Below are 16,393 nucleotides of genomic sequence, written 5' to 3'. Positions count from 1 at the left end.
TAGGTAGTAAAATTATAAGTAAGTGCAAGGAAACGATTATCACAACCATCATGATGGTGGTTACCTGGGAGCAGGTAATAGGGTTATAGGGTGAGGCACAGAGGGCACTTCTAAGGAACCAGCAGCATTCCACTTTTGAAACCATGTGTTAGTGTCAAAGCAAAACCAGACTGGACAGTAGTTAAAGTGTAAAAACAGATGTTATTCACGGCTATTGCAATAGGGGAAAAGAAATCTCAGTATAGAACTGGCTCAATTCTGAATGCAGCAGAGGCAAATGGGAATTTATAGCCAAGGTGCGGGGTGGGGCTCAGTGGATGGAAAATAACTAAGAGGAAACATCAAGGGTGAGGGGGGATCCTGGCTAATCTGACCCAACAGGATTCTTGCTGAAAACAAGCCAGAGTGATCAGAAGTCACCTGGGGGATAGTGGACCAGGAACCTGATTAGATAAGGAGAGTGATCAGATATGGAGGATGGTGACTCTTACTAAACTGACTTATCAGGGTTCTTGCTAAAACTGGATTTTACAGGGAAGTACAGAGATGGGCCTAGAAGGTTCAGGAGCTTGACTAACATCTGATCAAGCAAAGAATCTGTCAGTACTTACATGGGTGTTTTCTTATAGTTATTTTCAAGCTGCAGATGTATGTTTTATATTCTTCTGGGTATATGATATATTCCATAATTTAAAAAATGTATAACAGATTATTTAACTGGAAGATGGATGGAAAGGCAACTATTAGGTAAAGAGATTTGTAGGACATTATATTATTGGTTCAGTGTTGGGATTTGTAGTTCCTTTATAATTCTCTTAATCACATTTCAAGGTGATTTTCATTCATTTAGTCATTCATTCATCCATTCCATATTTATTGAGCCTTTCTAGTTGCAGGTACTCTGTTAGATTACACAGAAGAGGAGCATGGTCTCTCTAGTCAAATTGCTTAAAATCTGGTACGGGAGAGAGACACCTGCCTAGAAGATACCACATAGCACGGAAAATACAGTGATAGAAGTTTGCAGATGGAGACATTCAGAGGAGATTCCTGGAACGAGCACTGAAGGATATCTAAGCCTGAAGAAGAGAGGGTCATGGCATTCCAGGCCAAGGTAAGAAACAAGGCATTGAGAGAACAGGAAAGGAGTGGTTTTGCTGGACTACAGGGTACATATGAGGAAGGGGTGAGAGACTGGATTAAAGATGCAGGCAGAGGCCAGATTATGAAAGGCCGTGTAAAACATCTTAGTTAGCATTGGGTTTGGCTGTGAGTATCCAAATTAATATCCAAATAATAATGGCCTAAAGACAGAGGTTTATTGCTTTGTCATGTAGACCACATGTCTGAGTAGGTGGTGGCTACTGTGATGCTCCACACTGAGTCCAGGACCCAGACTCCATTTCTTTTTACTCCTCCATGGTCCAAAAACAGCTAATAATTAGCATAACACAGGGCTTTAAAATAAGTGGTTTTATTATAAAATTCTAAAAATGTGCTGTAAAGGACAGTCATGGAAATACTGCATAATAAGAAGAAACATATCTTCACAATCCAGACAATTACAGAGCAGATTTTATATTGTCCATGGAATTAATATTTAAAAAACAGTCTTCTTTTCAGTTAACAAGAGTCTTCGGAGCACCATTATTTGAAGGGAAGGTATTTTGCGTATCAGAGTTCATCTTTGGTCTGCAATTAAGAAGCAAAATATTTAGAGCCAGAAAGAAGTCTTACATGAGTCAAGGAGGCTTACGCTGGTCTATTAATTATTTTCCCTTGAAGATGAAAGAAGGAAAAAAGGCCAAGTTACTGCTAGAGGCTTGTAGGGCCTAGGACTACTGTTGGAATCACCCATGAGTCAAGTCGCATTGTGTTTTACAGAGCTATTGATGGGAAACTCAAACTTCTAAGGGTATGTATTACTGTAAAGGGCCTTGTGTTAGGGATGCTATCAGTGAACGGCTCGAGCAGACAATAAGGAAGAAATAAACAAAGCTTTCATTCTGGTCCCTAACTTCCACAAATCAGTGGAAGATATGATTTGGCATCCATTAAAATCACTTAGACAAAGATAAAAAATAAAAAAGAGGAGTGGAGGAAGGAAGCTGCCCAGTTTCATTTGGAGCCCACAGAAGCGTTCTGATACCAAATCACAAAATTCTTGAGGGGGTACGTTTCAATTCTGGCAATTTCTCTTTTGGCTTTAACTGATTTTATGGCTTCCCAGCACTGAGAAGGGTTAATGCTGATGAAATATCACTTCTGAGGTCTAGTTAGTTAGTGGCAGATCAGTTCTCCAAAAAAAACAAAACAACCAAAACTCTGATTTATAGTATGTACTGTTGTCATGGTGTAACTACTCTCACCAGATTCCAAACTACTAAAATTTCACCACTGTGCAAAATTCCTAAATCTCAACAATCAGTGAGCTTGTATGACCTGGTTCCATCACACCACTGTGGCTAGTGGTCCTCTTATTCCTTTTAAACCCCCTTGAGAGGCAGACATAATAATTGCCAAATCTGCCTTCTCAACTTTGGTTACAATACCACAATTTTGAGTTTGTGCATTCAGAGACATGGTGATGTTGCTTAAAATAATGTCGAGCTAGCATATTATATATATATAAATAATATATGTTATATATTATTTATATTATAAATAAATAATATAATCACAATTTTATACAATATATATTCCTTCAAACAAAAAAGAACTATAATCAAAATAACCCTGCCCTGCCACATGATGTCTTCATACACAACCATGCACACACTTGAAGATAAGAGACTGGTTTTTGGTTCTTGCTTTGCTATAATCCAGTTAGATGATTCTGAGCTAAATTCTTCTTTGGATTTAGTTTTGTTAACCATAAAATGAAAGCGTTTACTGGATGAGTTCTAAGGTCTTTTTAGCCTGACAAGTCCATATGTGAATCTGCCTTTTATAAATGAAACAGTACATAGTCGTTATCAACAGACTGCTTTTAAATGAATAATCTGTTAACATGAATAATCATGGCTATATATTTCTTCATCTCTAAATTTGGGATGATGAACTTTGCCACACTTATCTCACAAGGAGATGAGGCTACTAGATGATGCGTGGGAAAATACTTTTCAAACTGGAAATCCATATTTAAATGCCACCTGATCTGAATTCTCACATTAAAAGGCCTTTCTCACTTGCCAGGAGCTCCTGTGTCTTCTCACTTATCTTTCTTTCACCTTGTTGTTATCTATTGTATCTGCCTCTCAGGTAGACTGAATTGCTTAGAGGCCCTAGGAGGAGCTCAAATAGCTGTTGCCTGACTGAAAGACTAAAGGGATGCATGAGGACTTGGGTCAGCGCTAGTCCTTACTCTGACATTGGCCAGAAGGTCATTTCCGGTTACCTGTTTCCTATGGCACGTGCAAGGAAAGAGGTCATCCTCGGTCTGTGGTTCTACCCTCTTCATGCCCTCTCGGATTTGGGGCTCACTCACTTGTAAACTGGCATATTCCTGTATAGGCAACAATACAAAAGCATTCCTTATATAACACTCAAAGCACTTTTACCAAATCAGATACACTGGAATTTGCCAGAATATGGTCCATTTAACTCACATGTGTCAACAGGTGATATACAAAGTCCTCCATACCCCACTTAAACACCCAACAGCAGAGCTTCTGAGAGGTGGCTGTCCTTTGGACATTGGCTGCCTATTGCTAAGCGATCTCTATTCTATCCTTCATTTGTACAACTTGCTTGTTACCACCTGCTGCCTTGCAGTGAAAATAATTGTGCACATGATCTTCCCTATTCTGGGAATTTAAGGACAGAGACTATTTCTGCCTTACCCACCACGGTTTGCACAGCATCAGTCACCATCTTCAGTGATTATGTGCTCTCTCTGGGTTCCGCTGTGGGCTAGGTGTTCATGCTCTAGTGTCTGTGAGTTGAATGAATGAACACTACCCTGTGGATCTTTAGGAATTCAGATAGTAAATCCCCCCTTCTGCCCCCAGGGCCCTGCTCCTTCAGTTGACACATTTCACCCTGCTATCTCTTCACCATCCCCTGGGAAGGTTAAAACCAGTGCAGACCAGAAATAGACCAACTGTGTTCTGTAGCAGAGCCTAAGATATGGGGCTCAATACCTGCAATTCTCAGATAAAAAAATTTTAACTTAGATTTAGTACTATTATTAGCAAATTACTTGTTTACCACTGTATTTTTTTTAAAGGAAACTTTCAAATTGTCAGATATGCTTTGATTACAATCTCTAAATGCTTAGGTCCCGAAAACAGTTTCCAAGAGAAGTCATGGCTCATAGGAGGTCAGCACAACAGGTCGAAACATACCTTGCACTGTTTAGACAAAGAAATGGTAAGGCAGCAAGCAAGATTGTACAAAGAGAAAATAAGAATGTGTACACAGTAACTTTACAGGATCAGATGACGCCAATTTCCCAACCATACAGCACACAGTTCTGCCATTAACACTTTCCCCTCAATGTTGCAGCATTCTCCATTAGCGAATCTTGGTTTCGTACTATTTTCAATATTATTTAATATTGGTCCATGGTTTTTTCCCAAAGAGGTGTACATATATCTCCTTATATTAATATACTTTTAGAAATTAAGTGAAATATTAACATGCCACAGCTCTTAACATGTCTAATTACAAGTTGCATGTCTATTTTCTTAGAAAATACTGACCTGGAAAAGTTTAAAATAATAACAGAATATGTCATCACCCATGAGATTATTTCTTGCAAATTCTTGTCCTGCTTTTGCTATCTTCTTGGCCTAGGGGGGAAAAATCCTTTAATTAAATGTTTTGTCCTATGCAGACATACGCAAATCAATCTTCAGAGTGCACGTATAGTGGGATAATAACGGGAAAAATATCTTTGGAGGCAGTCTTATGTGGTAAAGGGAACATTTAATATCAGAGTATGTTTGTTCAAACTAAAGGTAGGTTTCTAAGACTTGAAAGTTTGATTTTTTGAGGACCCTCCATACTGTTTTCCATAGTGGCTGCAGCAATTTACACCCCCACCAACAGTGCACAGGGGTTCTCTTTTCTCCACATCCTTGCCAACACTTGTTATTTGTTGTTATTTTGATGATAGCCATTCTGACAGGTGTGAGGTGATATTTCATTGTGGTTTGGATTTGCATTTCCCTGATAATTAGTGACGCTGAGCATCTTTTCATGTGTATATAGGCCATCTGTATGTCTTCTTCATAAAAATTTCTATTCAGGTCTTTTGACCAGTTTTTAATCAAATTGTTTGTTTTTAAACTTTTTTTAATTTATTTTTTGAGGAAGATTAGCCCTGAGCTAACATCCGCCACCAATCCTCCTCTTTTTGCTGAGGAAGCTTGGCCCTGAGCTAACATCTGTGGCCATGTTCCTTTGTTTTATATGTGGGATGTCTGCCACAGCATGGCTTGGTAAGTGGTGTGTAGTCAACACCTGGGATCCAAACCGGTGAACCCTGGGCTGCCAAAGAGAAGCAAGAGAAACCAACCACTATGCCACTGGGCTGGCCTCAAATTGTTCCTTTTTTGATAATGAGTTATGAGAGTTCTTTACTACCATATGATCCAGCAATTCCACTTTTGGATATTTCCCCGAAGAAAACAAAAACACTAATTTGAAAAGATATATGCACCCCTATGTTCATTGCAGCATTATTTACAATAGCCAGATATGGAAGCAACCTAAGTGTCCACTGATAGAAGAATGGATAAAGAAGATGAATGGATAAAGAAGATTTATCCATAAAGAATGAATAAAGAAAATTCCGCACACAATGGAATATTACTCAGCCATAAAAAGGAATGAAATCTTGCCATTTGCGACAACATGGATGGACCTAAAGGATATTATGCTAAGTGAGCTAAGTCAGACAGAGAGAGACAAATACTGTATGATTTCATTTATATGTGGTATCTAAAAACATAAAACAAATGAACAAACAAAACAGAAACAGATTCACAGATCTGGAGAACAAACTGGTGGTTGCCAGAGGGAAGAGGGATGGGAGAGTTGGTTAAAACAGGTGAAAGCGATTAAGAGGTACAACCTTCCAGTTATAAAATAAGTCACAGGAATGTAATATACAGCACAGGGAATATAGTCAATAATACTGTAATAACTATGTATGTTGACAGATGGTTACTAGACTATCATGATGATCACTTCGTAATGTGTATAAATGTTGAATCACTATGTTGTACACCTGAAACTAACATAATGTTGTATGTCAACTATACTTCAATTAAAAAAAGAAAAAGGCCTTGAAAGTTAAAGAAATCATATTGGACCTTCTAGAATTAAGCTTCTCTTGTAGAGAGAAGGTAAACATTAAAAGAAGTAACAATGACTTTGCAAAGTAAATGCAAGATGAATCTTGATGCACTGCCTTAACAATTTTCAGCAATTAGTTTGAAGTTTACATCATGCCGTGTCCCTCATTTTAATCCACCAAATAGTTAGTTTTTACTCCTGCCAGGATGGCTGTCTTAATTTTTATCTTGCTAGTAGAGATGAGGCAGTGCTGGGGGCTCAGATCAACCTGACTAAAAGTGAGAGCAGAATCAAGGCCAAGGTCTAGCTTTTTGTTTCACGTGCAGAGTGGACAGTTAATGCCTGTGCTCACCCTGAAGGGAACTGTGCTAGCCATGGGGAAGCAGCATCCCATTTAGATGAGAGGTCTATATCGAGCAGCCCGAATGCTTGCCAGGCACAAGACAATTAAAATGAACCTGACAGTGGCGTACACAGAGACTGACCTTACCTCTTCATCGTGATCTTTTGCCCATTTAAGTTTTTCTAGGAGATCGCTCAGGTTGCTTTTAACTGGAATGTAGTGTTTCCAGGGCTGCAGCTCATTGTAGAAGTGTTCGTAGTAGATGGAGTCCTGCTTCAGCACAACACTGTCACCGACTAGCAGATAGGGCAGGCGATACGCTGCGACAGTGCCATCGACGTTTATTTGGTATTTATGCTGCAAAACAGCAGTGAAGTATAAGAACCTCCACTAAATTTCCTTTTCTCCATTCTCTTTATTCTCCTCCTGTTTCCACAAAAAAACCCTCATCATCCTCAGATACACACTGGCCAGATCTTGCCCTCTGCCTTCGCCATTTAGTAAGTGCTACTATATAACACCCTGATAAGAGCTAATGGCTTATTTTGATGTTCTCCCAAGTTTCATAAAGGGGCGAGAAGTCTAACATTGAAGCAGCCAATAAACTGTGGTCCTACGGCCACAACCTAAGGAAAGACAGATTTATCATGACTTCGTAATCCCTCTACTACTTTACTGATTGCATGTGAGCATCTGACAACGGCACACTCTATGCCATGTTAACCATACCTTTTAACTATCAGATGGCCACACACAAGTCTTAAGGAAATTAGCAAGACCTGGGGCGAGAACATCTGTGAATAAAAATATTCACTGCACTGTGGTAATTAATAGTCTTTAGCTGCAGCAAATTCAACAGGTGGGAACAAAGCAAAGGCCTGAAAGAACACCCTCTCAGGAGGGAGGGCTGGATCAGCTCTCTCTGGTTATAACCATTTCTTGCAAAAACCTTTGTGATATGCATGTGGAAGAAACACTAACCATTCAAGTGAGGGGATTCTTTAGGTCCATCTGCTGCCATGTAACCCAGCAAAAGAAAACCTGGCCATCTACCGCACAGACAGAGCTTGCTAATCACCTGCCTTCCCACATACAGAGGACAGGTGATTGCTTTTGTCAACCTTTCTCCCCATCACACGGGGCTTCAAAGAACCTAGAGAATAGGGCAGTGTCCCACTGCCTGAGAGAAGTTGTTAGAAAAAGGATCCCTCCCTGGGAAACATGAGCAATCCACATTCTACACACAGAACGTACTCCCCAATCCCAGAATTCCCAGACAGAACATCTGGGTTTCAAGACATTTCCCCATCAGAAGTCCTGCTAAGAGACACCTGGTTTCTATCTTCTTTAGTCTGTTGCGAGGCTATGGTTCTGGGGAGAAGTATTTGTGAAGTCATTTACATGTATTTATTAATAAGAAAAGATTTGGAGCTGAAATGTGCTTATCTTGAGGGTCAGTTGGGGAAAAAATTATAGTTCTATCCAGGTCCCAAGCTTCCTTGATGCATATTTTATGTCAGGGCTGGGGACTGAGGACAACCCATGTTGCCAAACCAGTCCCCGGGGCCCCATGCCTTGACAGTCACTAGGTTTTGTGCTCATCTCTCCCATCCTCTAATTTATAGGCCTCCACTTCCCTCCCTTAAATGAAGGTATTTGGAAAAACAAAAAGGACTGGCCATGGACGATGTTATACCTTGAAGAAATCAAAAAATGAAATGTGTTTCACAATGGGACCATATAGGCTTTCATCGTGTTTAAAGAAGAAAAAGTTGGTGAAAGCAGCATCGATGAGTTCTGGGTGTTTTCTGCTGAGTTTAACCAGCTCCAGTCTCTCTTTCCGGCTGTCTCGCCCTCTCCAGACGGCTGTGGAGTTTTTGCTTTCCCAGGGAGGACCTGTGTTCCCTTGCACAGACATCATATCCAGACTTACTCTGGAAGACAGAAAGTGCAACAGATTTTCCTCCCAAACCGTCACCTCACAAAGGCTGTTGGGAAAGAACTCACCAAGGAGAGAAAACCAAGGCTCTGGGTCATCTGTGACCCATCTCTCACCGGCCCATGGTTTCTAGAACAGAGTCAGTCAAGTCATAGGTGGGCATCACAATATCCTTGGAATCCGTGGAACCACACCAGGAAAAGATTGGATGGATGTGTGAACTGGATTTCTTTTTTTCCAAAGGCCAGTCTCCCAAATTAACAAAAAACTCTGCATCTGGCATCTTCACCTAGGAAAAAGAAAGCAAAGAGCTGATTCACATTTCTAGCTTTACGTAATACCTTCTATTTACCAATGTGTTGGGAAAGGCAGTCTCGTGTCTGCAGTCTTTGTTGGCTACATGAGGATGGGCCTTGGGCCTGGCACACTTCCTTACCAAGACATAAGGAATCCTCCTGGTCTAGGCTGGGCTTATGGCTTTGTGAGGGAATATACTCTTTTTGTTCTGTTTAAGCATGGGCGTCAATGACCCTCAGGCATGCCCCGAGTTTGTGGACCCACAGGGAGGGTCCAGGGAGCTTCTACTGCAGCAGGAAGTGGGGTGCACGCAGCCACACTGCCAAGTGGCTGCTAAGTGGATCTGCTGGCTATGGGGGTCCACTGCATTGCCTGTGTGCTCTCTCTCCTCTGCTATAAGTAAACGCTGGACCACTTGAGCCTGGTGTGCCTGCTGTCTGTTCCCAGCAACCTCGAATCCTGCACTGCTCTCTTCCCTGGGGGGCACTTACCTGCCTTTTAACCTTGGCCATGCTCATTAGTTACATTCTGTCCCGTGGCACTGCCAGACCACCCAGTGAGCAATGAAACACAATAAAAATTAGAAATTGGACCGAATGAAAGGCCAACTTTACAACCTTCAGGTAATGACAATTACCTTGATTTGAATAGTAGGTAACTTTTCAGAACATTGTCATATGTGTAAGTATACTAGATTTTCTTTCTATGGTGCCCAAATTGGCCAATAAATTTGCTTCCAAAGGGATGAAATGACAAAGGTAATCTCTGTTCTCATGTTGACAAGAGACTCTAAGATGATCAAAGAGAGAAAGAGAATTACTAACAAATAATGACAACAAATAGCACTTGGGACTCTAACTCTAGTTCTTTGTTAATGAGACAGATGCTTCCATTTAAAAAATACACCCCAGCAAGGTGGTGGGATCAGGATTTAAACTCTGGAAACCCAACACCAAAGTCAGCACTAGTAACTTCCAAGCTAGGCTGCCTCTACTGGGAAGTGGCACAAACATGTTGAAAAAACCTGTTTTATCTAGACATGGGAAAACACTTAGGGTATTTGTAAAATGAGTTATATTTTTTAGGCAAGAACTGTATTGGTCAGTCTGAAAAGCATCTTGAGAAACTGGAGTCCTGAAGAACATCATTTTTCCATGGAATGCAACAGATGAGCAAGAAAAACTTGCCAGCACTCTGATGTCTTAGCTTAAAGGAGGCAAAATATTGATGCTATATAACTACCTACATTCAGAATTAACTCACTGCAAATGCTTTGCAATCTAGAGAAGGGTACCATGATTTTCCGTGAGTAATTTAGTCAAGACACGCACATAGATTATTCAATAAACAGCTGTTAAGCAATTGGTAAAAATGTTGGTATTCTTTTTCATATCAGCCATTTTACTATCACTGTCAAAATACTCCTCTAGAACCCTGCTAAAGCACATTATACCAAGGAAGAGGATTCAGCATATGGAAAATCTTGTTTGGGCTCGAAGTAGATTTAGTACCAAAATGATTTTATTATAAGACACTTTTCTCTATAAGGTATTGCTATGGGTTGAATTCTGTCCTCCAAAAAATATGCTGAAGTCTTAAACCCCAGTATCTCAGAATGACCTTATTTGGAAATGGGGTCATTGCAGATATAATTAGTTAAGATGAGGTCATACGGGAGTAGCATGGCCCCTTAATTCAATATGACTGATGACCCTGTGAGAAGTAAAGACATGGAGACCCAAAGGGAGAAAGTCATGTGACAACAGAGAGCAAATGGAGTGATGCAGTTGCAAACCAAGGGATGCCAAGGGTTGCCAGCCATCACCAAAAGATAGGAAGCATTCTTCCTCACAGGTTTTAGAGGGAGCATGGCCCTGCTGGCACCTTGATTTTGGACTCCAGGCTCCAGAACTGCGAAACAATAAATTTCTGCTGTTTTAAAGCCATGAGTTTGTGGTACTTTGTTGCAGCAGTACTAGGAAATTAATACAGGTATCCTACATGACATAAAATTTCAGAATAGTATTACAATAAAGTTCTACAATAGAACACCCCTGATAGTGTTATTTTTATTTTGAAAAATTATATTGTATGGGCCGGCCCAGTGGCACAGCGGTTAAGTTCACATGTTCCGCTTCTTGGCGGCCCGGGGTTCACTGATTCGGATCCTGGGTGCGGACATGACACTGCTTGGCACGCCATGCTGTGGCAGGCATCCCACATATAAAGGAGAGGAAGATGGGCATGGATATTAGCTCAGGGCCAGGCTTCCTCAGCAAAAAAAAAAAGAAAAGAGGAGGACTGGCAGTAGTTAGCTCAGGGCTAATCTTCCTCAAAAAAAAAAAAATTATATTGTAAAACCTGGGCTTAAATTGTCTATTACACCTAAGAGAAAGGAAATACTTACTTTTCTGGTCAGAGAAAGTAGTATGGCATCCATGAAAATTCTAAAACCTACATGTTCACCATGAGTCTTGATATAAACCTAAAAGAGATGAACATGTTTTTATGTTAGTCTAAAAGTACCACAGGCTTCACTAAGGTAAAGCTTATCACAATGATCCTCAGACTGATTTTTAATAAACCTCTGTAGCTACTTGTAGCCAAATGGACAAAACAAAGTAACTCAAGACAAACAGGCAAACCTCAGTGATGAATTGTACCTTGTTATCCTTCAGGGTATAGTGACACAAGCTCTGCCTTTGTCCAAATCTTTTTGGGATTTCTGTTGCAATCTTTTCTGGATCAACGGTAGGGAAATGTGCCAGATCTCTCTGAATCTGGGTAATGGTTTCTGGGCAGTTCATCTCCTGTAGCCAGGCTGCACTATCTTCCAAAGGACAGTCACAATTCTCGTGATAAACCGGCCCTAGTTACACACAGGTAACAAAATATCACAGTAATAATTTCACTCAGCATGCAAAGCATGTAACAAATAGCCATAACATGGCTTCACAAATTTTGCCCAGTTAGATAGGAAGAACATTTTGATGGAAAGAGTATTTTAAAAGAAAAACATTTTTTATTACACTGGGGCATCACTAGTCAGTCAGTTCTGACAGCTCTTCACAGTAAAGTCTTGTGATATTTTCAGAGTCAGGCCTGCTTTGCACGAGTTGAAAAGAACACCAATGAGTACTATTTTTTGCCCTACAGTGGCTATTATAGTCCATTATTCTTTAGATTTCGTGTACTTAAGAATAACCAAACATTGGTGAAAGGATATCAGAGGAGTATATCCATTTTAATGAAAGACAAAAGTGATATGAAATTAATATTTCAATGGTCTATTATACAAACAGGTTCTTAAAGTGTCTAAGGTATTTTTCTCAATGGGTGAATTGTCCTCAATAGCAACACAAGTAAACAAAGTACCCCTACTCTGCTTGGTATTTTTTTTTTAAGTATTATAAAGAAGCAAAGGTCACCCTCAAAACACTCCACTTCATTAATATTGTAATGAATGAATTATAAGTTTATAGAAATCATACTAACATAGCATAGCAGAACCTGAGTTGAGATTTTACTGTCATTCCTTTCTACAATTCTCAGATTCCCACCTGACCCAGGCAGTAGTAAACAGTGGAATACCTTTTAAAGGTTTAGCCAGTTATACTATACCATGTGGTCCTGGCGGATGTGGGAAAGAAATCTAGACATTTTTTAAAACGTTTGCCTTTCTTGGAGTGGGGAGAAAAGGGAGATCTCTGTCTCTGTATATCTACTGCTTCCCCGCTGTTTCAGGTCACTGTCTCCTCTGAGAGGGAACTATACGGCTCTAGGTAACAAAGCTGTACTCTCCTCCCATATAATAAAATATGGGAGAATTTCTCTACAAAAATAGTAGCAGAATGAAGACAAAAAACAACAGTCAACATGCCTCCCTCTTGTTCAAGCCTTCTCCCTTCCTGAAGTGAGGGGCAAACGTCAGTAACACCTGTCAGTTAGTTAAGTCATACATCTCCAATTAAGAAAGTGTCCTCTATGCCCATAGTATGGCTTGATTATTCTTGCAAATGCTGTGTCTTCAGGGAGCAAATTCTCCAGGAACATGTTCCTTTCTCTTGAGCAAATTATAATTTTCATTCAAATCTTGCATTTCTCTCTTACCAGGACTCTTAATTTAGCTCTCAAGTGAAATTTTTCAAATGAAAAAAAATATCATGCTAACTTCTTTTTGTTGATTGAATGACATACATTATTGTATTCAAATACTGTTGTTTTAAAATTATGTTCCAAATTACCTTTTAAAATATATGGAGATTTGGCTACATGTTGACCTTGGAATTTAACCTCTACCTTCAGATTTTTGTAGCTTGCATACATTCTGTATCTTACTATGAAGGACCCATCCTTTCGGTCTAAAACCTGGACTCCAACTCTAGTGAATTGTTCATCTGGGGCCGAGATTTTAATCTGGAACACCTTTTCACCCGGAGAAGATGTGAACCTGTGATAAGAACAATAAAACATACAGCCTATTTTAAGGAACAAACACACAAAGATTATACTCTTCAGCCTGTGAACCTTACTATTCTCCTCCACATTCTCCCCCTAACATATGCTTGCTGCTTCTCTTTTATGCTTTTAGTACCAGAATTAATATGATGAATCAGAGATTAAATAAAAGAAGAAGAGGATGACAATGGCCAAGATAACAAAAATGTTTCATTAGAAAAATCGCAAGACGGCCTGGCCCCGTGGTGGCCGAGTAGCTAAGTTTGCGCGCTCCACTGCAGGCGGCTCAGTGTTTCGTTGGTTCGAATCCTGGGCGCGGACATGGCACTGCTCATCAAACCACGCTGAGGCAGCCTCCCACATGCCACAACTAGAAGGACCCACAACGAAGAATATACAACTATGTACTGGGGGGCTTTGGGGAGAAAAGGAAAAAATAAAATCTTTAAAAAAAAAAATCGCAAGAGAATATGCTACGACTACTAATCTATGTAAACACAGAACATACATATGCATTCCATATATAAAAATATTCTTACCAACCTACCATTTATTTCATGCCCCTCACATCTGGAAATTTGTGATCAAATGGTGCCTTAAAGATAAGGATCTTTTGAAAAATCTCTCTCAATGATTCTTTAAAAAACCGGTACTATAAACCATGGCCAGCCATGGGCAAAACCCAGTAGGTAGTGTATCATTTAAGTGACATTAAGTGACATAAAAGTTTTTGTTTGAGTGAGTGCTCTTGCTACTAAGATTGTTATGATGGAATTAGTTCCCCTAATTGTACTATTTATAACCAAGTGACAAAATTTACAACCTTCCTTTTCTTTGCTTTGGAAAATTTCTTATTCCCAACATTCCCCCCGCCCACCAAATATACACCGTCAGCATCCACCAATAAAAAAGACAATCATTTCAGAAGTTTGTGAATTCTAAAAATAAGTTTTAAGTATAATTTTAATTGTTGAATTCAATGGAATGAAATAAACGTTTGTTACAAACACACGAGATTCATACGTTGATACTTTCCCTCTAAACTCTAAAGTTTCAAGTAGTGCTTCATGTTTCTCTTTGGGTTTCAAAACATGCTTACTGGCTGCTGTGTACGTGAAAACAGGGCAGCACCAGAGAAAGACGAAACCAACCAAGTTTCTAACAACTGGGTTTAAATTCCTTATAACAGCTTATGCAAAAGTAGTTGGACACAGTACTTCCAGCAAAGTGCAGGGGCTTTGTCTCCCTCGTCGTGTGGGAATCTCTATCAAAATATTCAGGAAAAGAGCTAATTCGGAATTATTTCTAAAGCTACAGGGAAAAACTGATTGGGACGCAGAAAGACTGTTACAAACAGATGTAGATAGCGCCCAAATATCCTGGAATTTAAACTGCTGTAGAGAAACGAGCTCTTAGGCGGATAAACTTGAAGAGAGAAACCGTAAGTTTTAACTGCAGTTCAAAATAGTTAGGGAGCCGTTTCTCGACTTACTTATTTCCTGATGTATCCACCGCCTGAATATAGAAATAGCGCGCGGGAAGGACGACAGCTGCTTTTAGCCCGGGTCCCCATATTTCGCTCTTCTCTGGGCTCAGTCGCCTCTCTCCACCGGTCTCCGCAAGCGCTGGAACTGTCCCCAGAAAGAAGCAGTAAAGCAGCAAAACGCTAAACATTTACAAGACGGACTCTCGAAATGACCACGGATAAATAAAGGGTAAGACGTGGACGGAACCAGCCGCGGTTTGGGCAGGGGCACGCTGGCCGATCGCAGCAGCAAACCCGGCTCCGACGGGTGTCGTTCGCTATGCTGGGCAGGCGCGCGGGTCTCCACTTTCCCCAGGAAAATTACAACCCGAGCGCTGGCTTGTCCAGCTGAAGGACGCCAGCACTTCTGCTGAAACCGGCAAGAACCACGCTGCTCCTCTTTCTCGGGACAATGATAAACTTGCGTTGCTCTTGCAACTGAAGCATCATTGGGGGCGAATCCGTCTCAGGTTCCAGCCCAAGGTGCAGGGCGAGGGGATTGGCCCACGCGTCGGGCCGGGCTGAGTAAGGCCTTCTCCAAGTGGATGGCGGAGTGGACACGCGTCCCGGCGCCAGGGCTTCCTGGGACGTGTAGTTCGCGACAGGACTAGAGGAAATCCTGCCAGGTCTTACCATCTCTCATTTATTTACTTTGTGGTCATCGCTTTCAGGGAACAGAAAAATATCAGATGCCCAACAGAGGGGCAGCCGGGTCTGGAGGCACACATAAGATATATATATTTTAATTGTCACCATATCCTCCGCACGTGCAGAGGGCAGGTATAAAACACGATGAAAGGAAGGTGGTGTCAATGACATCTGACGACTGGTACCGCCGGGCACAGCCGTCCAGGGCGCTGTCCCCGCGCGCTCCAATGGGACGAGAGACGCCAGCCCCAGGGTAACTGAGGCGCGTCGCGGGCCGCGTGCTGGAAGCTGTGATCCGGGTCCGGTGCTGGGCTGCGCCGCGGCCGCAGTGACCCGACCCCACCGGACAGACCAGAGGTACTGGGGGCTATGGGCAGGGGCCGAGGTGGCGGCCCGCGCCTTGCGCTCTGTGCGCCGGGCCCTCCGCGGAGCATCCCGGGCGCCGCGACCAGGCCTGCCGTCCGCCTGCTCTAGGCGCCGCCAACGCTGCCTGGGCTGCCCCGGGCCATGGCCTCTCCCGAGCCCTGTGGCCGTCCGAGTGGAGGCCATGCGTCGGTGCCCGTCCTCTCGGGAAGAAGTAGGGGTGAAGAGCCGGGCCAGAAGGTGGAGGGAAGCGCTAGGGAGAGAAGGGACGAGTCCTCTCGGGAACAAAGCCTGATTTGGAGGGGCCTGCGCGGATGCAGCTGGCTCCTGCTCTGCGCGTCTCCACGCGGTCGCCGTCCCTTCGCGCCCGACCGCTCGCCCCGGGGCCAGGGCGGCCACAGGACGTGTCACAGTCAGCTCCGAAACCGAACTCGGAGCCTCCTCCTATCCCTTCCCCCCTCTCTCGACTTTGCCAGCCGGCGCTAAAACCCAGCTAGGCCGGCCGCCCTGCCAGCCA

At 42.0% G+C, this 16,393-nt stretch overlaps 1 protein-coding gene across 1 annotated transcript; it reads right to left on the bottom strand.

The window, feature by feature from the left end:
- Positions 1 to 1,474: 1,474 nt before the first annotated feature.
- POGLUT2 (protein O-glucosyltransferase 2) lies at positions 1,475 to 15,351 on the bottom strand. The gene is made up of 10 exons (XM_046664835.1): positions 14,833 to 15,351; positions 13,127 to 13,332; positions 11,546 to 11,751; positions 11,290 to 11,367; positions 8,702 to 8,874; positions 8,343 to 8,580; positions 6,794 to 7,003; positions 4,704 to 4,793; positions 3,398 to 3,505; positions 1,475 to 1,692 (listed from the first exon to the last, which is right to left on the bottom strand). Exons 1-10 carry the CDS (start codon positions 15,012 to 15,014, stop codon positions 1,675 to 1,677), a joined length of 1,509 nt encoding a protein of 502 aa, XP_046520791.1. The 5' UTR covers positions 15,015 to 15,351; the 3' UTR covers positions 1,475 to 1,674.
- Between the last annotated feature and the right edge of the window lie 1,042 nt (positions 15,352 to 16,393).

This window comes from Equus quagga, chromosome 6, assembly GCF_021613505.1.
Source record: "Equus quagga isolate Etosha38 chromosome 6, UCLA_HA_Equagga_1.0, whole genome shotgun sequence".
In the NCBI taxonomy this organism is placed as follows: Eukaryota; Metazoa; Chordata; class Mammalia; order Perissodactyla; family Equidae; genus Equus; species Equus quagga.
This window is presented reverse-complemented; position numbering and strand designations above follow the sequence as displayed.

Excerpts from the sequence above, each read along its gene's own strand:
- POGLUT2 (XM_046664835.1), bottom strand. The coding sequence starts at position 15,014 with ATGTTTAGCGTTTTGCTGCTTTACTGCTTCTTTCTGGGGACAGTTCCA. Across the intron at positions 11,752-13,126 it reads ATCTCCATATATTTTAAAAG|GGCCGGTTTATCACGAGAAT; the intron begins GTAATTTGGAAC and ends GTGTGTAACTAG. Across the intron at positions 3,506-4,703 it reads ATTATTTTAAACTTTTCCAG|GAATATGCCAGTTTACAAGT; the intron begins GTCAGTATTTTC and ends TTGCCTATACAG.